The sequence below is a fragment of the Scyliorhinus torazame genome, chromosome 6 (assembly GCF_047496885.1).
Source record: "Scyliorhinus torazame isolate Kashiwa2021f chromosome 6, sScyTor2.1, whole genome shotgun sequence".
Lineage (NCBI taxonomy): Eukaryota > Metazoa > Chordata > Chondrichthyes > Carcharhiniformes > Scyliorhinidae > Scyliorhinus > Scyliorhinus torazame.
In genome coordinates this window covers 88,630,211-88,655,321 of record NC_092712.1, presented here as the reverse complement: position 1 = coordinate 88,655,321, position 25,111 = coordinate 88,630,211, and the positions used below count along the sequence as shown (strand labels likewise).

The 25,111-nt window shown below is 46.0% G+C and overlaps 1 protein-coding gene across 1 annotated transcript in view; it reads left to right on the top strand.

The window, feature by feature from the left end:
* Positions 1 to 25,111, top strand: part of myo3a (myosin IIIA) — a 683,164-nt gene that overhangs the window by 471,043 nt on the left and 187,010 nt on the right. The window contains exon 24 of the mRNA XM_072508449.1: positions 24,919 to 24,996. Within this exon, the coding sequence (XP_072364550.1) occupies positions 24,919 to 24,996 (78 nt within the window). The remainder of the gene's footprint in view (positions 1 to 24,918; positions 24,997 to 25,111) is intronic.

Sequence of the window (25,111 nt, the reverse complement as noted above, 5' to 3'; positions counted from 1 at the left end):
CCATCCGGGGTGGCCCACTCCCCTGTTTCCCATGAGACTACCTCAGAGGAGAGCTCCTAGGATGCCACACTCGATGCATCACAGCTGTCATCCCCATTGATCCACCAGTGCGGATACATGCATTTTGGTAGGCAACATTAGTGGACAGGCTTCTGGGGCACAATCTGCTGAGCACCACACAGTTTTTGATGGACATCAGGTGGAGGCAGGAACCCCCAGGTGAGACAGCAGTCGGAGGTCTGCTGGATCCCAGGATCCAGCTGGGTCCGAGACAGATGCTGAGCCTCTGGATCACGTTTATCCAGAGCTGATGGAGATGTTAGGGAGCGGCCGGGACATCCAAAGGGAGATGTCTGCAACACTCCTGCAGGTCCATAGCCGATTGGAGGAGTCCCAGAGGCATTGGGGGCAGGAGATAGCGGCAGCAATGCGTAACACCAAGGCTAACACTGCCAGGGTGGTGACCGCAGTGGAGAGCCTGGTGTACGATATCAGCACCACGAGTGAAGGTGTCCAAGGCGTCACGCAGTCGGTGACGGCCATGACTGTGGGTCTCGGCAGAATGTCCGACTCGCTTGGAGATATCACCCAGTACCAGGCCAACCTTGATGAGGTACTGTGGGACATGTTCTGCACTCAGGTGGGAATGGCCGAGACGCTGCGGAGCTTGTCCCAGTTTCAAGTGGGTATTGCCGAGTCACTGCAGAGCATGGCCCAATCACTGAGGAGCATCGCCGAGGGCGTCGACACCATGGTGCAGACATCAGGCTGGCAGGGCCAGATGATGCAGAGGCAGCCGGGGCTCGAACCAGCTGCCCCTCTATCCCGAGGTGAACCCCAGGGCTCCAATGGGCACCGATCGGGAGGAGGGGATGTAGGGTGGCAACCCAAACCCATCCTATGGTGAGGCTGCTGAATGATGGGAGGCCGTTGGATATGGGGTGGTTCCTATTAATTGTATGCGAATAGGGCTTAAGTGGTGATAATTGGTTTCTTGCCTCGCTACGATTTCGCATATGGGAGTGGGCAGGTTGCATCGCAAACTGTTTGGCACCTGGCGCAATTCTCGTTTTCCACCTCTCCTGCTCCTCACTAGCCTCGTGTCACTCGGGTTGGAACGCAGCGAGGCTGGAGAATGGTGCCCTCTGCTTCCACTGCTTTTTGATGAAGGGAGGAGTCAACATAGCATGAACTCGCTCGCAAAACGTTTAGCCTAATGCAAGATTGTACAAGACAAATACAAATGAGAGAAGTCACTCAGTCCAAAAGCTTGCACTCAGTCTTTCAGGGCATCAAACAGGATCATGAATTAATACTTTTGTCTTCCTCCATTAGCCTATCCAGGAGGTCAGTGAAAGGGTGATCACATTTTCCAAGAAGCATCACTCCCTGATATCTTTCTGGATCTGTAAACACTTAATTAACTACAAATGCTCGCATTCTAAGCATTGTCTTGTATCTTTGAATTTGTCTACATATATGTTTCTGGAACATACTTCTTCATTCACCTGAAGAAGGAGCAGTGCTCCGAAAGCTAGTGGTTGAAACAAACCTGTTGGACTTTAACCTGGTGTTGTAAGACTTCGTACTGTGTAATTTAAAGGCCATCAGAATGACAAAATAATTAATAAAAACAATTTTAATTGATTTGCTTGACTGAAAAAATATTCAATAACATTATTTTAATTGAATTCAATTGAATATTTACTGCAGAAGTATGAGATGATTTTGAAGTGAAGATTTGAGTTACTTGGGAAGTTTCTGAAACAAAATTGAATTTTACAAGGGATGATATGACCCCCAACATTTAAAAAAATGTTTAAAAAATTCAGTGCCGGGCTAGCCCTTGTTGACAATGGGACTTCTTCAGCAATTTTACCACAGGAGGCCCCCTAATTGCCCATCTATGGGCCCACTGCCAATTAAGGACAGCGGTCAGGCTCCTGATGATGCCTGTCCAATTACGGGTGGCACGGTAGCACAGTGGTTAGCACCGTTGCTTCACAGCACCAAGGTCCCAGGTTCGATTCCCGGCTTGGGTCACTGCCTGTGCGGAGTCTGCATGGGTTTCCTCCGGGTGCTCCGGTTTCCTCCCACAAGTCCTGAAAGATGTGCTTGTCAGGTGAATTGGACATTCTGAATTCTCCCTCAGTTTACCTGAACAGGCGCCGGAGTGTGGCGACTAGGGGATTTTTCACTGTAACTTCATTGCAGTGTTAATGTAAGCCTACTTGTCACACGAGTAAAGATTATTATTACAAGGCGGCCGCTCTCAAGCAACAGCAGGGCACCAGAATTGTTGGTCAAGGTTGAGCAACGCAGGAGACTTATGGACTAATCCAGTTAATTATAGAAAGTAAAACAAGGGGCAGAGGTCCACAGACTTTTGAGAAATCAAATTTGCCTCGACAACTGACGCTCTCCCATCCACTGACCAGGTCCATCGCCCTCTGCTCCACGGCAGTGAGGACCTGCAGGTCCGGCATGCCCCCTCAGGTCTTCTTCCGCTCCCAGCGGTTGTGGGCCGCCTTCTCCTGGTGGCACAGTGTTAGACACGCGGACAGGGGCAGCACAAGAGGGTCCACAGCTAGTGGCTTGTGTGTGCAGGGTACACGACCATGGTGTGTGGTATGGGTGATGGCATGTGATGCAGGGTGGGGGTGCGGCGGGCTAGCAGTGGGTGGGTTCGGTCAGCTCTGCGTCTCCGAACCTCGGGTCCGCTCTCCATGGTGCCATCAACTTGGCTAGAATGAGAGTGAATGGGGAGTGGATTGCTAATATGCAGCTCCAGCGTGTCAGGCTCTCCAGTGCCAATCCTGATACCAGCAAATCCGACGCCAGCATCGGTTGAAATTGATCGGGCCACCATTTTGAAAGGGTGCCCTGATCTCTATGTGAGCTTGAGGATACCCAACAGCCCCCACCCATGGGCAATGTCGCTCTGCACACACATGGGTGGCCCCACAACCTCTGAGCGAGGACACCCAACTATGGGGTGGCTGAAGGTCAACCGTTTTCAGGCCTCCCCACGTCTGCGTTCGGGACCTCCCTTCCAGGACTCTCACCCTTAACCTCCCAAACCTTTATGAGGTCCCTTCATACCCACCCTTCTCCCACACACACTTCATGACCCCCCCCCCCTCATCCCCCTTTCAAGGGTATGTCCCTCCTGAGACCCCAACCCTTGGCAGTGCTATTCTGGCACCTGGGTACCCCAGCACTATCACTCTAGCACCCTGTCAGTGCCCCATTCAGCCTTGCAGTGCCACCCAGGCACCTTGACAGTGCCAAGGTGGCAGTGCCAAGGTGCCCAGGTTGCAGAGGAAGAGGCAGGCTGCCACCCTGCCCGTCCCCGACCACCCAGGGGTCTCCAATGGCCTGGGCGATCTCCCAGGTGATGTTATGCCTGGTCCACATTCGTTCGGACCAGTACAACAGTGCCAGTTCAAGGCCTCGCTGGGGAAGCCATTAGTTCCTGGGTGCCAGGAGAATCCAGCGCATACCGTTCTGGACCTCACCCAGCAAGGACAAATTAGCTAGTGTGCTTTTCTTGCTGTCTCCAAACAAATCATCTTGAAGATGTTCCTGAGCCATCCCTTGGATAAGTAGGACTAAGAAGCATTTTCAGTGTATTGCTGAACAAAGACACATGCTGTCTTGCACTCATCAGTGTTAGTACCTTGTCAATAATACAGTTAAGGTTATTAATATCATGTCAATTACATTTTTATAGTGAAGAGAAACAGGTGATGAGCCTAATTATCTTTCAGAATGCAGAAGTAGAGGTTAGCTGGGACACTGTGGGTGTCGGAAAGAGTAGAAGAGGGGTACTGATTGATTGGCCAGTCGGCTGTAATTGGTCAAAACATTGCCATGGCAACTGCGCAAAGGGAGAAATGTCCCCCATGCTTTTGTTTGTTCAAAAAAGGTGCGATATCTGGACATATGCCAAAAAATCAGCACCCTTGTTCTCACGCAGTGTTAATGGTTGTTCCCTATGAAATTTGGCATTCTTACATCTGTCCTGGTGAGTGCAAGACAAAACTCTTTGCCAGCATGGCTCTTTTTTCAGCAGTATTAACAAGTACTGCCAAGTGACTATTTATATTCCTGAGACAGAGGTACAACAAAGACCAAATTTGGGATATCAACAACATACAGGTAAGTTAGCCGGTGTTCACTTCCTTGCATATTGATAATGCTGAAATGAGAAACAATCCCATAATCGAACAAACATTCATGGAGGATGAGATTGAACAAATTGGTTGTCAGATTATTAATCCATGCCACACTCCATGGCCGCCCTTGGTCTGAGGTGCACACATTTCTTTCATTTTTCGATTTGATCTGTTTGTGCCACCATATTGCCTCAACAGATAATAATAATCTTTATTGTCACAAGTAGGCTTACGTTAACACTGCAATGAAGTCACTGTGAAAAGCCCCTAGTCGCCACATTCCGGCGCCTGTTCGGGTACACAGAGGCAGAATTCAGAATGTCCAAATTACCTATCAGCACGACTTTCGGGGCTTGTGGGAGGAAACTGGAGCACCCGGAGGAAACCCACGCAGACACAGGGAGAACATGCAGACCCAAGCCAGGAAACGAATCTGGGACCTTGGAGCTGTGAAGCAACTGTGCTACCTTGCTGCCCCTAGATGCCCCTAGATGTCCCTAGATGACCGTTAACTCACTCAAGTGGAAACGTTTTGGCAATTAATGACACAACCAAACGCATAGTGAATCTGTCTGATCATGTGCGCTCCAAAAGCAAGACGTTTCTCCTGATCTGTGGCTTCAGTTTTGGTGTTCCCACATCCACGTCAAACGGGAAGAGGTGTTTGTGGAATTTGAAATCTTGTATACTGCCACAAACCAGTGACCAGTGAAAATGCTGACTCCTTGAAAGTGCGCCTATCTGATCCAGCATATGCATAGTGCAGGATGCCCAATAACTTATCCAATTTTCACATGAATGTCTAGTGGCATTGTGAGGTCTCAAGGACAACCCATCCATACACATTTACAAGCCAGGCAAACAGACTGGAACAGCCATCCTTAACAAGCACAGCTATATTGGCAAAACGCAAATGATTCTTAATGATGGATCCAATTCATATGCATTGGACCAGCTGCAAAACATGACCACAGAAATCTGCTTTGAAGCAAGATGTATTAGACTTGCAAAAGAGTAATGAGATGAGCTGTCGTGTGGTATATATGATAAGTTTCATCTTTGTGTGCTCGTTCAACAGTAAGAGACTGTTCACTACTATTGCGCAGAAGGAAGGCATCGCCATTCACACCATGTCACTATATCATGGCAATCTAGACACTCCGCCATTTTCTGAATCTGGATTAATTGAACTAATAAACTTCAGTAATTCGCGCAGTTAGGTTCAGCTTTAATGGCACCATGTATGTCCAAATTGACAGTGCTGCTATAGGATCCCCTCTAAGCCCAGCTTGCTCCAACATTTTACTTTGTTTCTACAAGAAACATGTTTTTGGTGAAATGACCCCTAACCTGCAACCCCTTGCATGTTTCAATATGTAGATGAAACATTTGCTATATTTGAATGTGCAGCTGCATGTTAGAATTCCCTTACACACCTTAATGGGCTCCATCCTGTTCAAATTCATCTTTGAAGTGGAGCAGTTTAATGAGCTTCCTTTCCTCAACGTGCTAGTGTGACAAATCCGCAAATGCATTCTCTATTACTACCCACCACAAGCCTACCTTCATTGGTCGATAGACACAATGGGATTCCTCTAGCTCCACAAACTATAGGATTTGCCTTATCAGCATTCTCGTAAATAGGCATGGAACTATTAGCTCACTGTACAAGCTAGGTGCCGACACAGGGCTCATCAAAGCTATCCCGTGGGATAATGGCCACTCCGATCAGATTATTGCTCATTGTGTATTGCACAAACTCACAGATGGACCTGAAGCCGCCAATCTTGGACTCAAAAGTGACCAGTCTACCTCCAATTACCCAGGGAGTCTAAGTATCTCAAATATCTGAGCAACAGGTGAAGCTAGCTGTTTTATACTGCTACTATGCAGCTTTCCACTGACCTGATGCTGCTGTCAAGCCAAAACAAATGTTCTGTCTGCCACACAAGTAAATAATGTGATAAAGAATTTCAATGCTGGTGCGATGCGAGGTACGGAGGCCATACATCCCAATGACTGGTGGACTGTATCAGGTAGGACACCCCTCTGGCTGTTCGCCATAGGCAGAGTACTGACCATACTCAACCAACCTGTGTTTGCAAAACTCAGCATAATGCCTAATGTTAGGCGCGATTCTGCAATTGGGCAATATTTACTGAACAATCCCAAGTGTGCTCAGATTCACACTAATGGGGCAGCATGGTGGCGCAGTGGTAGCACTGCAGTCTCACAGCGCCGAGGTCCCAGGTTCGATCCCGGCTCTGGGTCACTGTCCATGTAGAGTTTGCACATTCTCCCCATGTTTGCGTGGGTTTTGCCCCCACAACCCAAAGATGTGCAGGGTAGGTGGATTGAACACTCTAAATTGCCCCTTAATTGGAAAAAAATCAATTGGGTACTCTAAATTTTAAAAAAATGATTCACACTAACAACCAATTTCAGATTATCAATCAGGCTCGCAATGTGGATCACTTACATGTGCTAGAAACCAAATATATTAATATGCAGGAAGCTATTCTCTGCAGACAAAAGGCATATGCCTGGTATTGCACGCTTTTTGAATGTCTAAAAGTATGGAGGAATAATACCCTCTGGTGCATTCGCCATAGCCACGTCTCAACTAATCAGAGCTCACATGCCTAGTAACCCTTTTTTATGCAGTATAAATTGTTGTATCCTTTGAAATGTGGCGTTCTTGAATTTGTCCAGTTGAGTGCAAGCCAAAAAGCTTCAACAGCATGTCTCTTTCTTCAGTCATACTCATGTTCTCAACTACAAAATGATTATTTACAAAGTACTTGGCAGATCGAGAACAAGGGTCTGTCCAGTTTCTCTTGCACACATTCAGAAAGAAAGTAACAGTGATTGAATCCATTGAATTCCTTCTGGTGTGTGCAGACATTGGGGTGGTGAGTAAGTGAGTGAGCCGATAAAGTGAGCACAGAGAGGGTGATAATTGTATTTTTGCTAGAGGTGGGATAGCTCTCCAGTTTCTCCATCTTATTTTCTCCCTCTCCCTAATGAGATAAATACCTTCCGCCCTTTGTGGACTCTGGCATATTACCGGAGGCATTAGAGAGGGAGTGCAGTAAAGATTCACGAGAATGGTTACAGGGATTAGGAACTATTAGGAACTGGTAATATTGTGAGTGGAGAGGCACGATTGCAGGAAACATTAGTTGGTGACTGAGAGTTAAAGGTTTGACTGCAGCTTGGGAGTCTCTGAGTGAGGAATTTGCTCCTATTTTACTTCAGTCATTGTGTGTGGGGAATAAAATACACAAAGTGAGTATAAAATAGAGCAACTCTGTAGTTTTCTGTTGGGGAGAATTTCTCCTGTTCCCCCACCATTTTTAGCTGATTACATCATTTCATGTGAGATTCTGCTGAAGTTATGGCCGTAGATCAGATTGACATGGATATTTCCCATGTGTGATTTCATCATTTCCTGTTTTCTTTTCTTATAGGTGGATGAATCTGTATTTCACAGCTATTATTGCCTTTGTGAGGTAAACTCCTCTTTCAATCCTTCTTCGTCATTTACTTATTTCCGATTTCTAATTTTAAACGTATACATGTTAGCATGGTTTGTGCATCTTTCCTTGGACATAAAAAGAGCTTGATGATGAAATAAAGGAGTTAGGAGCCAAATAGTCCCATATTAATGAAGGGGACAATTCTAGAGATGGGGGGTGACAGGAACAAAAGAGACAAGGCGTACATGCATAAATCTTCAAAGGAGGCAGGAAAAGCTGAGACAGCTGTTGATCAGCATACGAGCCATTAGCTTTCTAAAAGGAGGCATGGGGTACAAAAGCAAGAGGTTATGCTAAACAATCATAAATCAGGTCAAATCCCAGCTGAAGTATTATGTATAATTTTGGGCACCACACTTAGGAAGGCCTTAGAGAGCATGCACAGGGGAATTTACCAGAATGGAACCAGGGACTAGCGAAACTGAGATTCCTCTCCTTAAAAGTAGAAAAGGTTAAGGGGAAAATGTAGTGAGGTATTCAAAATCATGAAAGGCTTTGATGGAATAAGTATGGAGAAATGGTTTCAGTGGCAGAAGGGTAGGTATCCTGAGGACACAGATTTAAGATAATTGGTGAAAAAGAACCAAGGTCAAACTAAGGAGAATTGTTATTCCTCTGAGATACAAACCTATCTGACATCAGGTTTGATCATTGACATTAGTCTGGAAAGTAATGTTACATTTAGGAGAGCAGCAATAAAATAAACTCCAGATCAAATGGAAATCAAGCTATCTCTGAAAGAATCATAGAATTTATAGTGCAGACGGAGGCCATTCGGCCCATCGAGTCTGCACCGGCTCTTGGAAAGAGCACCCTATCAAAGCCCATGCCTCCACCCTGCCCCAGTAAAGAGGCAATTTAGTGTGGCCAATCCACCTACCCTGCACATCTTTGGGTTGTGCGGGTGAGACTCACACAGATGAGGAGAGAATGTTCAAACTACGTACAGACAGTAATCGGGGGCCGGGATCGACCCGGATCCTGGGTGCCATGAGGCAGCAATGCCAACTACTGCGCCACCATGCCACCCAGCTAATGGCATTTAGAATTGTTATTTCTTAAATGCGCATCTTCCTCAGGGTTTGAAAATGTTTCAAAAATCATGATGGTTTGATAGGATGCAAATTTTAAATCAGTAATTAGCACTACCGCCTCACAGTTCAATTCCAGCCTTGGGTGACTGCGTGGAGTTTGCAAGTCCTCTCCGTGTCTGCGGGGGTTTTCTCCGGGTGCTCCGGTTTTCTCCCACAGTCCAAAGATATGCAGCTTAAGTGGATTGGCCATGGTAACTTGTCCCTTAGTGTCCAAAAGGATAGGTGGGTTTACTGGGTTACTGGGATAGGATGGAGGTGTGAGCCTCAGTAGGGTGCTCTTTCAGAGGGCAGGTGCAGACTTGATGGGCCGAATGGTCTCCTTCTGCACTGTAAAGATTCTGTGATTCTATGATCCATGTGAGGGAAGAAGTCAAGATTTAGGACTTGGAAGAGAAAGCAAATTTTAAGCCTTGGCTACATTCTAAATTCCACTGGAAGTAAGATACTCCCGCCCGAGCTATGGTTAGTCATGGAAATAATGGGTTAGCACAGGATGACACCATGAGGGAAATTTTGACTTTAGCTGAAAATATAAATTGCTTGATATCAGCTCAGCCGCTTGTTAAACTCCTCTCCTAATTTTAACTGGAATTGAAAGCAGCTATATAAAGCCATAAAAATAGCTAATGATATTTGAGTGTTGTAAACAGGGACATAATGTGGAAGATAAAATATAATGAGAATTTTTTAGAAGGCATCAGTTAGACCACAGCTCAACTACTCTGCAGGGCCAGTGATACGTAACTAGAGCAGGGTATACAGAATTAAGTGATTACCAGTCTAAAGTCGTTTGTTCTGTCTTGATGTTTATATTCCTATTTCCATATTTATAATGGAAACTGCTGCAATTACTCTCTCTCACCAGTGATAGTGCTATTGCACCTCTCAATGGGGCTGGGTTTCATCTGCCACAAGTTTTCTTCAGCACTCGTCATTGTAAATGTTGACATAGGATTTTACAATGGAAGCAGGTGAGGTAAAACTTATACTGGAACTGGTTCTCCGAAAGTGGAGAATCGGCATCATTGGCGCCAGCGCGGTCGGCGCAGCGCCGGTCGGGGGGCCGCTCTACGCGGCCCCCCCCCCCCCCCCCCCCCCCCCCGGTGATTTTCCACCTGGGATGTGCCAAGCGGCGTAAAAAAAATCCGAGTCCCGCCGGAGCCGTCCACGTGTGGTCTTGCCCGGCGGGACCTCGGCATGCATCCATCCGGGGGCAGCCTGGGGGGGGTCCTCCGATGTGGCCTGACCCGCGATCGGGGCTTACCGATCGGCGGGCGATCGGCGGGCCGGCCTCTTGGGCTGGGGTCCTCTTTAGCTCTGTGCCAGCCCCTGTAGCCCTACGCCATGTTGTGTCGGGGCTGGCGCGGATAAGGGAGCCACCGTGCATGCACGCAATCACACCTGTCGCACTGCACATGCGCAGAGCCGCAGCACCCATCTGACACCGGTATCGACAGCTGGAGCGGCCTGGGTCACTCCAGTGCCATGCTGGCCCCCTGTAGGGGTCAGAATCGCTGCCCCTGAGGGCATGTTGACGCTGTCGTGAAACGCAACGGCATTTACGACAATGTCAACACTTAGACTCAGGATCAGGGAATCCCGCCTGCTGTCTTTCATTTATTTAAAATAAGGTGAGGTAAATAAACCTACAGGTTGCTGTTAAAGGGAGAATAAGCTCTCTGCGTTTGATCCGGATGCATCCACCATATTAACTATCACCAGTGGATGGCACAGAGTCAGATCCAGATGCTGCTCCCCCCTTGCCCTCCAACCTCCCTGCATGCAGAGGCTGGGAGGTGGAGCACTTTAGGATCGCATCAGTGACGAGCAGAAGGGTTTGCAGCAATGAAGGCTGGTGGTGCAGCTACCTCTGCGGGGAGGTGAAAGCTCCCCTGTTCTTCACCTCCTGTCACTACCTGACCCCAGCACATGCCAGTCTTCATGTCACTTACTTTTTAAAACATTTGCCTCGTTTTCTCGGCCTCCCTCGCTGGCATACTCATGGATGTGGCTTTATCGTGGTCCCACCAGCATCCCCTCCCACCTCTCACCACCTCTTTTGAATCAGTATTTGTTAAAAGTGTTTTGCATCCCAGCCTAGACTCACACTGCCCACCCGCACTGAGATCCCTTGCTGCTGCGCACACTCGGCGCGACTTAACCAAAACATTTCTAAGTCCTATTTTGGGCGGGTTTGGCAGGCTGTTTCTCACCGGCTTTTTGGGTGGGATCCACACCGATATTCACCCACACTTAGGGCTGGATTCTTCCGCCCCTCCCCGCCACAATATCGCCACGGGTGAGACGCGGAGAATGGAAAGGTCCATTGACCTCGGGCAGGATTCTCCTGTTGCCGGGCGGATGCGGCTGAAGAATCCCACTCTTAGTCATTTGTTTGAGCCAATGAGAGTTTCTCCTTGTTCTAGCCTACATGTAGATCACAGTCTAACCAAAATAAATAGTGTCCGTTCTGGGCAGGATTAGCGGGATCGTCCCCAGTATTACAAGTGCCGGGAACAATCCCGCCATTTAACGGCACTCTGTTTTCTTTTAGTGCCCTGGCGGGAACCCCATCAAGGCCTCGCATTGTGTAATTTCCTGCAGTGAGGAGCCCGACGTAACCCCTGGATCCCTCCAATACCCCAACTCACCTATAAGGAGGTCAGTGAGCCCCCTCCCCTGCAATCCCACCTCAAAAGGGCAAGGCACAGGCAGTACTGAACGGCGCCCAGCTAGAGTCTCCTCAGTTTGGCCGGTAGATGCCGGGTCCTGTTAGATCTGCAGCAAGCATGGCTAAGGGGGTTCTTAAACGCATTTAACTGTGTTTGACTAGATCCCGCTCAGATCTCGCAAGGCGTAACAGTCTTCGGGAATCCGATTGCGGCAGGACGCAGCTGGTAGTTCGCGCCCTTAGAATGTTTTTCAGCAATGGGGAGCTGAACTCGCCGGTGAGGCTGACTCCTCAGAGATCAGGCTGCCATTTTGAAAGAGCTCGCCAATCTCTAAGTGAGCTTGAGGGTCCTCCACACCTCCCACCCACGGGCAACGTCACCCCTCAAACACATAGGTATTGCCCCACACCTTCACAAATGAGGACACACTGCACCCTCGCATGAAGTCGCTGAGGGCCCCCCTTTTCAGGCTTCCCACTTCCCCTTTTGACCCCCCTCCTTTCAGGACCCCCAACCTTTATGAGGCCCCTTCATACTCGCCCTTCAAGCCCCACATCCGTCATAACCCCCTCATCCCCTCTTTCGTGGGCATGGCCCGCTCAGACCCCAACCCTTGGCAGTGCCACCCTGGCACCTGGGCACCCTGCAATACGACCCAGGCATCCTGGAAGCGCCCCTGTCAGCTTGGAAATGCCACACAGGCAGATTAGCAGTGCCAGCCTGGCAGTGCCAAGGAACCTGGGTGCCAAAAGCAAGCCAGGATCTCGCCCTGCCCTGTCCCTGACCACCCAGAGGTCTCCAATAGAGATCATAGATCATAGAATTTACAGTGCAGAAGGAGGCCATTCGGCCCATTAATTCTGCACCGGTCCTTGTAAAGAGCACCCCACTTAAGCCTACACCTCCACTCTATCCCTGTAACCCAGTAACCCCACCTAACCTTTTTGGACAGTAAGGGCAATTGATCATGGCCAATCCACCTAACGTGCACCTCTTTGGACTGTGGGAGGAAACCGGAGCATCCGGAGGAAACCCACGCACACACGGGGAGGATGTGCAGACTCCGCACAGACAGTGACCCAAGCCGGAATTGAACCTGGGACCCTGGAGCTGTGAAGCAACTGTGCTAACCCTGTGCTACTGTGCTGCCCCAATGACCTTGGAAACCTCCTAGGTGTCATTACGTCTGGTCCACATTTGTGTGGACCAGTACTAAATGGCGCCTGGTCGAGGGCTGGCTGGGGAGGCCGTTAGTTCCCGGGCACCAGGAGTATCCGGTGCATCAATATTTAAATGTGCCTAATGGTTCATTTAAATATGCTGATCTGACCTTGCCCAGTGCGGCGAGATCCAGATCGTGATGCCTCGCAAGGTTAATAATGTGTTGCCTTTGCATCCATTTGAAAATACAGACCCAAGCCCCTATGGGTCTGGGGCCAATGTTTTTCATTTTGTATACCGCCCCTCTTCCGGACCTTCATATAAATACATCAGTATCAAATATGTACTTAGGTTGAAAGTTTAATTGGCTCAACAAGCCCGACTTGGTGCCCAGATGCCAGGTTGCCTGTGCCAGGGATCGGGTCCAGGATGCCTTGCCCATAAGAGATAGGGGGCTCAAGGACCCCAGAAGAGGTATGTTGGGTGCAGTGTGGGGTGGTGGGGGGGCAGGGTGTCCAGATGCCATGGTGGATTTGCTGAGGTGCGGGCGGGGATCGTCGAAAGGTCAGGGAGATCTTTAAAAATGGCACCCTGATCTGCGAGTACTCTTCCTGCATTGATGTAAGTGCGGCCTCAATGGGGCTTTCCCCGCCGAGGCCCCAAAAAAGTGCCGTTAAATAGCGAGACCTAAAAACACCCCGTTAAATGCGCCCAAACCAGGACTTTAATTTGTCCCGTTAAATCGGACCCAATGTATTTCTTATCATGTCCTGATTTACCTCAATTACTAATTATAGGCTGTAACTTTTTTTTAAACTGAGCTGGTAATAAATCATAGGAACAGGAACAGGCCATTTAGACTCTTCATCTATTCTGCCATTTGGTGAGAGCATGGCACATCTATGACCTAACTCCATATAAGTGCCTTTTTCCCCACATCTCTTAATGTCTTCGATAAAAAAGTCGACCAATCTCAGTTTTTGGAGAATTTTCAAACTATCTACTAGCAGTAAGGCCTGCTCTTTCTGAGTCTATAGAGTGCAAAGGGTTAATTTCTTCGACCAGAGACCATCCTCCCTCTCACATTCTGCCTGGCACCTCACTTGCAGTCTTCTCTACTTGGCTGTCCACATCAACTGCAGCCTTGGGTCTCTTCAAGACTGCAGTGTCCTCTCTCTTTCTGTCTAAAAACTCAGAGACTAAAAGTCTGTCCACAGTTAGCCCCGCTACTCCAGGTGTGAATGTTATGTACCCAGCTTCCAGTTAGTCTCAAATTGGTCTCCTGTGTCCCCATGGCAACCAAACCACCCAGGCTTGAACTCAGGCAGGATAAGCAGATCATGTGAACCTCCTAATTTCTCCATTTTACCTTAAAGGAACAGCAAAATCTCCTTATAAAACCCACATTCACAAAAATTCTGGACTCGAGCAATTTCCTGACAGGGAATGTCAAGCTAACTGATCAATAGTTGCCTGGTTTAACTTCATCACCTTTCTTAAATAGTGGTGTGACATGCACAATTTTTCAATCTAAAGGATTAGGGTTAGTGTTAGGAATCTAAAGGAACGGTTCCAAAATTGAGAGAAATCTGGAAGATTTGCGTTCAGACATCTGCAATGTTTTCACCTACTTCCTTTGAAACAGTGGAGTGCTGGGTGCTGTCACTCTTTTTGTATCATTATTTTCTTCATTACTGTTATCCTGTTAATTTTGTTATGTTAAGTTAGTTTTAGTCAGTCCCTCGGTATTTTCCTTGAGAATTCCAGCTTGCTGACCTCTTCCTTGACTGTAAATGCTCACACATTCATTCATGTCTTTGTTATCCCTAGACTTGACTATTCCAACTCACACCTGGCTCACCTCCCACATTCTATCCTCCATAAACTTGAGGTCTTCCAAAACTTTGTTGCCCTTTTCCTAACTCATACAACACCCCATTTGCCCATCACCTCTGTTCTCCTAGGTCCAGAATCTCCTCCCTGGGTCGGGTTTGCCTAATTGGGAAATTTCCCGGATTATCGAACTTGACCTTTAATATTATCCGCCCTTAGGTGGGATTATTGGTGGGGTTGGGGAATGGGAGGAGGTGGGAGGTGTGGAGAACTGGCTGAAATAGGAGTCGAGGCAGTCAACCTCTGAATAAATCTGCTGGCTGCCAGGCAGGAAGACAAGTTGGGCACAAGACCCTGGCACTGTATTGAAATTTAAACAAATGAAACAAAGAACATCCCTCCAATCCTCACACTCACCCTAAATACTCTCTGTGCTCTATTCATGTCAATCTTTGCCAATGCATGACCCCACACCCCGTGCCCATAGTTACCCTCTACTCGACCCCCGAAGACACCTCACAACCCAATGCCACCTTAATGCCCCTCTACACACCCCCATTGCCCCTACGAAAAGCACATGTGCAACCCCAGCCCGACTCCAGTCCTGTCCTGCAAAGATGGGAAAAGCGAGGGTCGGAAGCAGGACCTAGGATTTTCAACCATTCCTGGGCTCTCTGTTGTGACAAAAATCTGGGATCTACATTCACTCCTGGTAAGCAGTGCCTTGATTTCAAAATTCTCATTCCTGTTTTAAAATCCATCCATGGCCTTGCTGTCCCCCTTGCTCTAAACTCCATAAATATCAGAGATATCTGTACTCATGTAATTCTGTCCTCTTGAGCACCCTGTCTTAATGGCTCCAACATGGCTGACCATGCTTCAACTGCCTAGACTGTAGGTTCCGGCATTCCCTCCCTACATCTCTCCAAGTCTCTTATTTCCATTAAGGTGCTTTATCTCACGTGGATTCCCCCTACACTGCACGCTGTCGGTCACATCAATCCAGTTCTGAACTGTACGTCTCTGCAAGGCGTAATTGAAGCCTGGAGAAAAATATCTAGGAACTTTTCCCTCCCCTTTATGTATCACACTGTTCCTGATTCACTCTGCAGCTCAAGATACATACAGAGAAGATAAGAGCAGGAAGAGGCCTTTGGCCCTTCGAGCCTGCTCCGCCATTCATCACGATCATGGCTGATCGTCCAACTCAATAGCCTAATCCTGCTTTCTCCACATAGCCTTTGATCCCATTCTCCCCAAGTGCTATATCCAGCCGCCTCTTGAATATATTCAAAGTTTTAGAACCAACTACTTCTTGTGGTAATGAATTCCACAGGCTCATCACTCTTTGTTTGAAGAAATGTCCCCTTATCTCTGTCCAAAATGGTTTACCCTGAATCCTCAGGCTGTGACCCCTGGTTCTGGACACACCCATCATTGGTAACATCTTCCCTGCATCTACCCTGTCTAGTCCTGTTAGAATTTTATAAGTCTCTATGAGTTCCCCCCTCATTCTTCTGAACTCCAGCGAGAACAATCCCAACCTAGACAATCTCTCCTCATATGACAGTCTCGTCATCCCTGGAATCAGTCTGGTAAACCTTCGCTGCACTCCCTGGAGAGCAAGAACATCCTTCCTCAGAGAAGGAGACCAAAACTGCACACAATACTCCCAAGTGTGGCCTCACCAAGGCCCTGTACAATTGCAGCAACACATCCCTGCTTCTATACTCAAAACTGCGCGCAATGAAGGTCAACATACCATTAGCCTTCTTTACTGCCTGCTACACCTGCATGCTTACCTTCAGCGAATTAGTGTATTAGTGAGAGGCAGCACGGTTTTGTGAGTATTAGTGAGAGGCAGCACGGTTTTGTGAGTATTAGTGAGAGGCAGCACGGTTTTGTGAAGGGAAGGTCGTGTCTCACTAACTTGATAGAGTTTTTCGAGGAGGTCACTAAGATGATTGATGCAGGTAGGGCAGTGGATGTTATAGATATGGACTTCAGTAAGGCCTTTGACAAGGTCCCTCATGGTAGACTAGTACAAAAGGTGAAGTCACACGGGATCAGGGGTGAGCTGGCAAGGTGGATACAGAACTGGCTAGGCCATAGAAGGCAGAGAGTAGCAATGGAAGGATGCTTTTCTAATTGGAGGGCTGTGACCAGTGGTGTTCCACAGGGATCAGTGCTGGGACCTTTGCTCTTTGTAGTATATATAAATGATTTGGAGGAACATGTAACTGGTCTGATTAGTAAGTTTGCAGACGACACAAAGGTTGGTGGAATTGCGGATAGCGATGAGGACTGTCGGAGGATACAGCAGGATTTAGATTGTTTGGAGACTTGGGCGGAGAGATGGCAGATGGAGTTTAATCCAGACAAATGTGAGGTAATGCATTTTGGAAGGTCTAATGCAGGTAGGGAATATACAGTGAATGGTAGAACCCTCAAGAGTATTGAAAGTCAAAGAGATCTAGGAGTACAGGTCCACAGGTCATTGAAAGGGGCAACACAGGTGGAGAAGGTAGTCAAGAAGGCATACGGCATGCTTGCCTTCATTGGCCGGGGCATTGAGTATAAGAATTGGCAAGTCATGTTGCAGCTGTATAGAACCTTAGTTAGGCCACACTTGGAGTATAGTGTTCAATTCTGGTCGCCACACTACCAGAAGGATGTGGAGGCTTTAGAGAGGGTGCAGAAGAGATTTACCAGAATGTTGCCTGGTATGGAGGGCATTAGCTATGAGGAGCGGTTGAATAAACTCGGTTTGTTCTCACTGGAACGAAGGAGGTTGAGGGGAGACCTGATAGAGGTATACAAAATTATGAGGGGCATAGACAGAGTGGATAGTCAGAGGCTTTTCCCCAGGGTAGAGGGGTCAATTACTAGGGGGCATAGGTTTAAGGTGAGAGGGGCAAGGTTTAGAGTAGATGTACGAGGCAAGTTTTTTACGCAGAGGGTAGTGGGTGCCTGGAACTCGCTACCGGAGGAGGTGGTGGAAGCAGGGACGATAGTGACATTTAAGGGGCATCTTGACAAATACATGAATAGGATGGGAATAGAGGGATACGGACCCAGGAAGTGTAGAAGATTGTAGTTTAGTCGGGCAGCATGGTTGGCACAGGCTTGGAGGGCTGAAGGGCCTGTTCCTGTGCTGTACATTTCTTTGTTCTCTTTGTTCTTTGAATGGTGCACAAGGACACCAAGGTCCCGCTGCACACTCCCCTCTCCCAATTTACAACCATTCAGGTGCTAATCTGCCTTCCTGTTTTTACTTCCAAAATGAATAACCTCACACTTATCCAAATTATACTGCATCTGCCATTGGTTTGCCCACTCGCCCAACCTGTCCAGACCTTGCTGTAGGATCCTGCATCCTTGTCACAATTCACCCTCCCACCTAATTTGGTATCATCTGCAAACTTTGCGATGTTACATTTTGTTCCCTCATCCGAATCATTAATATATATTGTGAATAGCTGGGGTCTCAGCACCGATCCCTGCGGTACCCCACTGGTTACTGCCTGCCAATTTGAAAAGGACCCATTAATCCCTACTCTTTGTTTCCTCTCTGCCAACCAGTTTTCTATCCACCTCAATCCATTTCCCCCAATCCCATGCGCTTTAAGGTTGCACAGTAATCTCTTATGCGGGACTTTGTCAAACGCCTTCTGAAAGTCCAAATATACCACATTGATTGGCTCCCCCTTGTCGACTGTGCTTGTTTACCTCTTCAAAGGAATTCCAACAGATTTGTCAAGCATGATTTTCCCTTCATAAATCCATGCTGACTCTGACTGATCCTGCCACTGCTTTCTAAATGTTCCGCTATCAAGTCCTTGATAATGGATTCAAGCATTTTCCCCACTACCGATGTTAGGCTTACTGGTTTATAATTCCCTGCCTTCTCTCTACTTCCCTTTTTGAATATCAGAGTGACGTGAGCTACCCTCCAATCTGCAGGGACAGTTCCAGAGTCTATAGAATCCCGGAAGATGACCACCAATGCATCCACTATTTCCAGAGCCACCTCCTTAAGCACTCTGGGATGCAGATTCTCAGGCCTTGGGGATTTATCCGCCTTCAATCCCATCAGTTTTCCCAGCACCATTTCTCTACTAATGTTGATCTCCCTTAGTTCTTCTCTCTCACGAAACCTTTGATTCTCCAACATTTCTGGGATCTGATCTGTGTCCTTATTTGTGAAGACGGAACCAAAGTATGTATTTAATTACTCAGCCATTTCTTTGTCCCTTATTATGCATTTCCCTGTTTCTGTCTGTAGTGGGCCTACATTTCTCTTTACCAATCTCTTTCTCTTCACATATCTGTAGAAACTCCTAGTGTCAATCTTTATGGTCCCTGCAAGCTTCCTTTCGTACTGTACTTTCCCCTTCTGAATCAATCACTTCTTTGCTGAATTCTAAACTGCTCCAATCCTCAGACCTATTATTTTTCTTGGCCAATCTGTATGCTTCTTCCTTGTATTGGATATTATTTATAATTTCCTGTGTGAGTCATGGATTGACCCCCTTACCCCCTTTGTTTTTGTGCCAGACAGGAATGAACAGTTGCTGGAGTTCTTCCATGCGTTCCTTGAATGTTTGCCATTGTATATCCACTGTCATCCCTTTAAGTAACTCTCCCAAATCTATCATGGCCAACTCACGCTTCATTTCCTCATAGTTCCCTTTATTAAGATTCAGCACCCTAGTCTCCGAATCCACTACCTCACTCTCCATCTTGATAAAAAATTCTATCATGTTATGGTCGCTGATCCCCAAGGGGTCTCGTACAGCCAGATTGGCAATAATTCCCTTCTCATTACACACTACCCAGTCTAAGATGGCCTGCTCTCTAGTTGGTTCCTCCACATATTGGTCAAGAAAACCATCCCGTATACACTCCAGGAATTCCTCCTCTATGGCATTGTGGCTACTTTAATTTGCCCAATCTATGTGAAGATTAAAATCACTCATGATCACCGATATTCCTTTGAATAAAGTCCTCATGCCCTCTGTCCAGACCTTGCTGTAGGATCCTGCATCCTTGTCACAATTCACCCTCCCACCTAATTTGGTATCATCTGCAAACTTTGAGATGTTACATTTTGTTCCCTCATCCAAATCATTAATATATATTGTGAATAGCTGGGGTCTCAGAGAGGAAACAAAGAGTAGGGATTAATGGGTCCTTTTCAAATTGGCAGGCAGTAACCAGTGGGGTATTGCAGGGACCGGTGCTGAGACCCCAGCTATTCACAATATGCATCTCTAATGTCTTGTTTAATACCATTCCCAACCTCACCAGTGCAGTTTGGGGGTATATATATGACGCCCACTAATGTTTTTTACCCCTTGGTATTTCTCAATTCTACCCATACAGATTCCACATTGTCAGAGCTAATATCCTTTCTCACTATTGTGTTAATTTCCTCTTTAACCAGCAGTGCCACGCCATCACCTTTTCTTTTATGCCTGTCCTTCCTAAATACTGAGAACCCTGGGACATTCAGTTCCCATCCCTGTTCACCCTGCAGCCATGTCTCCGTAATCCCAATTATATCATGCCCATTTATATCTATCTGCGCAATTAGTTCATTCACTTTATTGCAAATGCTTCGTGCATTAAGGCACAGAGCCTTTAAGTTTATCTTTTTCACAATGCTTGTCTTGTTCCCAATATTTTTCTCTACTGCCCTGTTTGAATTTTGTCCTTGGTTTCTCCACCTATCACTTTTCCTATTCCCTTTTCTACCTTTTGCTTTTGTCCTTGCTCCCTGTCTCTCTGACTTCTTGCGTAGGTTTCCATCCCCCTGGCATATTAGTTTAAACCCTCCCCAACCGCTCTAGCAAATAGCTCCCCTAGAACATCAGTTCCAGTCCTGCCCAGGTGTAACCCGTCCAGTTTGTACAGGTCCCACCTCCCCTAGAACCGGTCCCAATGCCCCAGGAATCTGAAACCCTCCCCCTGACACCATCTCTTCAGCCACATATTCATCCTGTATATATTGTCATTTCGACTCTGACTGGCATGTCAAGATGGAGACATCTACTGCACGAGTTCATCCTGAACAGTCTCATTGCTTTCAAACGCCAATATACAGCGGTCGAGGCTTGGTCACATCTTGATCTGTATTATTTATATCTACATTTCATGTTTTGTCTTTTCTTTTTTTACAAAATAACGTACATTAAATTCTAAGATACAGGGCAAACAGCACCAAAATTCCAATTCACACCAAATTCTCAACTTTTGCATTCTCTTCTCCAATCATGCTGTACTACATTCATTCTCTCCTGCAATCGCTTTGATCCACAGTCAATCTATTCTGCAATCACTCTTTTCTGCAGTCTGTTGTCCAATAGCTCTTTTATGCACTCACTCTTCTTCAATCAGTCTTTTTTGATCAGTCTGTTGAAAACTCTGTTCTCTGATCACTCTGTGCCAACCAATTCTGTGTCTGCCGATATCACCTACTTTTTTTGACTCACATCCAGGCTACAATGTGAACTAAGCAACCATTAGCAGCTATCCCAGCAGCCAGTCGCAAATGGTTTCTAAGTGCTGACAAACTTGCAGCTTCTTTTACAGTTTTAAAGTTCCAAGTTAAATTTAAAAATTAAAGCTAAAACTAAACAGTTAAACTAACTTTCAAGTTAGACACTACCTGCATAACACTACTGACCAGAGACTTCCAGTGGAATGGAAGTCCAAACTTGTCCATTGTGTTTATGGTGCATTGTGTTCTGTGATCACTCTGTGCCGACCACTCTCAAACCAAATTAAATCAAGCCACTGAAAAATGGAAGAAAAGCGAAGGCAAAGAAACTTACTCTGAGATGGAATGAATAAGCATCCTGAAGTCTGAAGCATACACTGATTTATAAACAAACTTTCCCTACACGTGTTGGAAATTTATATGGAAAAACTCCAGTGATACCATATTTCCTGGTGGAAGCTAATCATGGCAAGACCCCCGTCCAATGAATCAAGCATATGAATTTGCGTCCAAATTTATCGTCTGGCCACAAATTGTATCTTCATAAGTGAGTATCTGCCCATGATGTGGATGAAGCTTGAGGAATGAGGGAGTCCTGACACAACAGTCTCCTGTGGAGTTAGGAAGAAGGGCTTTATCAACTTTCAAACTAAAATGACTGCCAAATTTGGTAGTTCAACAAATATTAAGCCAAATGCAGCGATACGAAAACAACAGAGGTCCTGATGTGCATGCAAGAAGGTCCACCCTGCCTGCGATTGTGGGACATGCTCCCTTTAGCAAGTTGCCACAAGAATAAACAACACCCCCAGTATGGTGTGGATTCAAAGGAGAAAGAATTTGTCCAACTTGAAGGGAAGACTGAAGGTAAGACAGCCCAGGCAATTAGATGGGCTGTGAGCACATATAATGAGTGATTTCTCTCAACCTCTTGCCCATGTATGGTTTCTCTATGCAAAGCAATTGGAAAATCTGACAAATCTTTTAATGCATGATCATACACCTATAGGGCACAAACTGTAAATTGTCACTCATGCTGTTGTCACATTCATGTCTTAAGATTACACTAAAAAGCTTTGAAACTGGAATCATGGTTACATGAGTGCCATAGTTCAACCTTTCTTTGGTTACAGGCCACAATATATTGGCACAAGAGGAGGGTCGGCTGGACCTCATTGGCTGCGGGTGCTTAGCGTGAATGGAGCAAGGTGAAACTGGAAGCCTTACCCATCTGACGGCTAATCCTGTGCTTCTTTTATTATGTTCATCACACCCCACGCACTTGCTCACTGTCAAGCACAATGGCATGCCACGCAGTACAAAATCCCAGTTGAAGGGGCAGATTGCATGAAATAAGCTAACATTTCTTTCTCTTCCCCCTTCTATTTCTCTAGACATGTCACCAGGAAAAGCGACAGCTCCTAATGCCACTCAAGAAGTCAGCAACTCACAGCAACCTTCGTTATTCATTCCACCAGTCACAAGCACCTGCGCAGGTACATCCACCCTAGGGGATTCGAACTGCAGGTTTAAGTAGGGCAAACTGCGAATAGAACTGAACGTCACTAAGGAGGAGCAAATTGATGGGGCAGTCAAAGAGCAGAGACCTGGTGCTCGGAGACCCAGCTAGTGTCCTGCCTTAACAGGATACCAGAGGGCCTGGTTATAAAAGAAAGTTGCTATCTAAGTCAGGTGGTTTGCTAGAATCATTTGCTCTGATCAACTTCAATTCAGTGTGACTTCCAGACCTTACTTGCTCATTTCTCACTGGTAGATTCATGTGCCCCAGCATAATTTTTTAATTTATTTTTCAAAAGTCTCCACCAATACATCAAATTTGCATATGTCGAAGAAATATACAATGCAATTCAATATTCTTGTGTGATGCTTCTTCCATAATTATATTATATACATCCACTTACATTTCTTTGGTGCTTATTACACAGATTGTGATGTCTCAACGATGTTACCTTCCTCAAGAGGACATCAAGCAGGATAAATAAAGGGAAGAGGGTCAAGAGGGAGTAAAAGATGGTCAACAGAAAGGGCCGAAAAGAAGCATTTGAAAGCAGTGAGACGAGTGGCAAAGTGGAGTTCTGGGAGGGAGTTTAAGAAGGTGGGAAAGTAAAGGTCCAATGGCTGTTCATAGGGTAATGTAGGAGGGATAAGGAACACTACGTGTTGGAGGAGGAGGGTCTGTACAGAGATGTAGAGCTGGAAGACTTTGCAGAGGTGCAGAGGAGCAAGACTTTGGAGGGATTTGAAGATGAAGACAAGAATCTTCAAGTCAATTCTCTGGACATGAAAAGGAAGGAGAGGAGTAATGAACATTAGGTGATCGGATTTATTGTGAGTACAGAATCTGTTTCATGGCACTTTGAATGGCTTCCACCTTATGGATGTTGGACGCAAGGACATTCGACCCATTGTTGTGTTTTGGAACTTTATATCTAGTTTTCAAGATTTGCTCAACCTAAAATTGTTTTATTAAGCAGTTATTCCTATTAGTGGAAGGATATCTACAGTCTTTGTTTTCTACTTCATTTTGTTTAGTTGCCAGATAATTTCTTCTTTGCATGAAGGATATAAATTTGCATCCTTCATGGATAAGTTACAGTACTTTTGGTCAGCTACATCTGTGGAAATGTCATGCTATTTAACAGTATTATCCAGTACAGAGGATAACTTGCACAACTTCTCGGAAAAATATTGGTGAACACCTGTTGAGACAATGGTACCACGGTTTAGATTTCTTGCATCTTTTCTCTGCAAGATTTTGTTCAATATGCAGGAGAATCATCATCCGTGACTTAAGTACATATTTAATAGTTCCTTGTAATCATCCACGTAGTCTGCTCTCTATCTCAAATACTTTAGTCAGAGCAGATTGAGAAACTACAAGAAATTCATGCCACGAGTGTAAGATTTGAACATTAAAAACTATCAGCATAATTATGGAGTAGGTTCCTATTTTTTTTACCAATGCAGACACAGACATATATGTGCTCTACATGGCACTAACTACCCTTGGAAAGTTATGAATGGCATGGAACTGTTGAGTAGCTCATGCTGTTCTGCTTTTTGGGACCCATCAGCTATTTCTAATATGGTGGTAGAAATTAGTAGAACCACAGAATCCAAAAAGCCACTAAGAGAGAAGTTCACAATGGCAGCTAGCTACAAAGCTACAGGTAAAAGAATCAAAGACATAGGCCAGATCTGAATATCACTTTGTCTCTTTGTCTGATGAAGCAAAACTGTTTCAGATGCTGCAGGTCTAAAAAAAAACAAATAACAGGTGAATAGTGGCATAGGCATATTATTGATGGACTAGATCTGGGCGATTGCATGAGAGATGCGAGTTCAAATCCCACCTTAGCTGGTGGTGGAATTTAAGTTCAATTAATAAAATGGCAGTATCATTAATAATGATCACAAAACTACTAAGTTGTTGCAAAAATAATCATTAATGTCCTTCAGGGGAGGAGATCTAATGTTCTAACCTGGACTCCATATGATTCCAAACCCAACAGTCTGTTTGACTCTCAACAGCCCTGTGAAATGGTCCAGCCAAACATCTCAAGTTGTAGATGACTTTCTGCCACTTGTTCAATGGCAATATAAGCTGATCTTGCCAACGTTGCTCACACCCCAGGAACAAATTTAAAATATGTTTGTTATTAATGTAATACTTTACCAGTGAGTGTTTGAAGTTATGTATAAACCACGAGAAGAATGTTCTATCACCAGAATTTGCTTCTTTAGGTGTTACAGTTCACTCAAGGAGTCTTAGTTGCTGTGTTTTGTTCCATGAGTCATGCCCAAAAGACTTTTTAAAGATAAACTGTTAACTATAATGTAAATGAGTTACCAAAACCTTAATTCCTAAAAGATAACCGTGAAACTAGTCAAGTAAATCCTGTATTTTCCTATTAATAGGTTGACAATGGAGATCCTGCACTTCATCCCAGAGAAACCACGAACATGAAGACACAGACCGTTGCCTCTTACTTCAGGGTATGGCACATTTCTTTTTTTACTCTTCACTACTCTTGACACTTTTGTAGGGCCAAGCTCACCATACACACTCTTCTTTGACTGGCTTTTTACCAATGGTAAACCTGACCTGGGC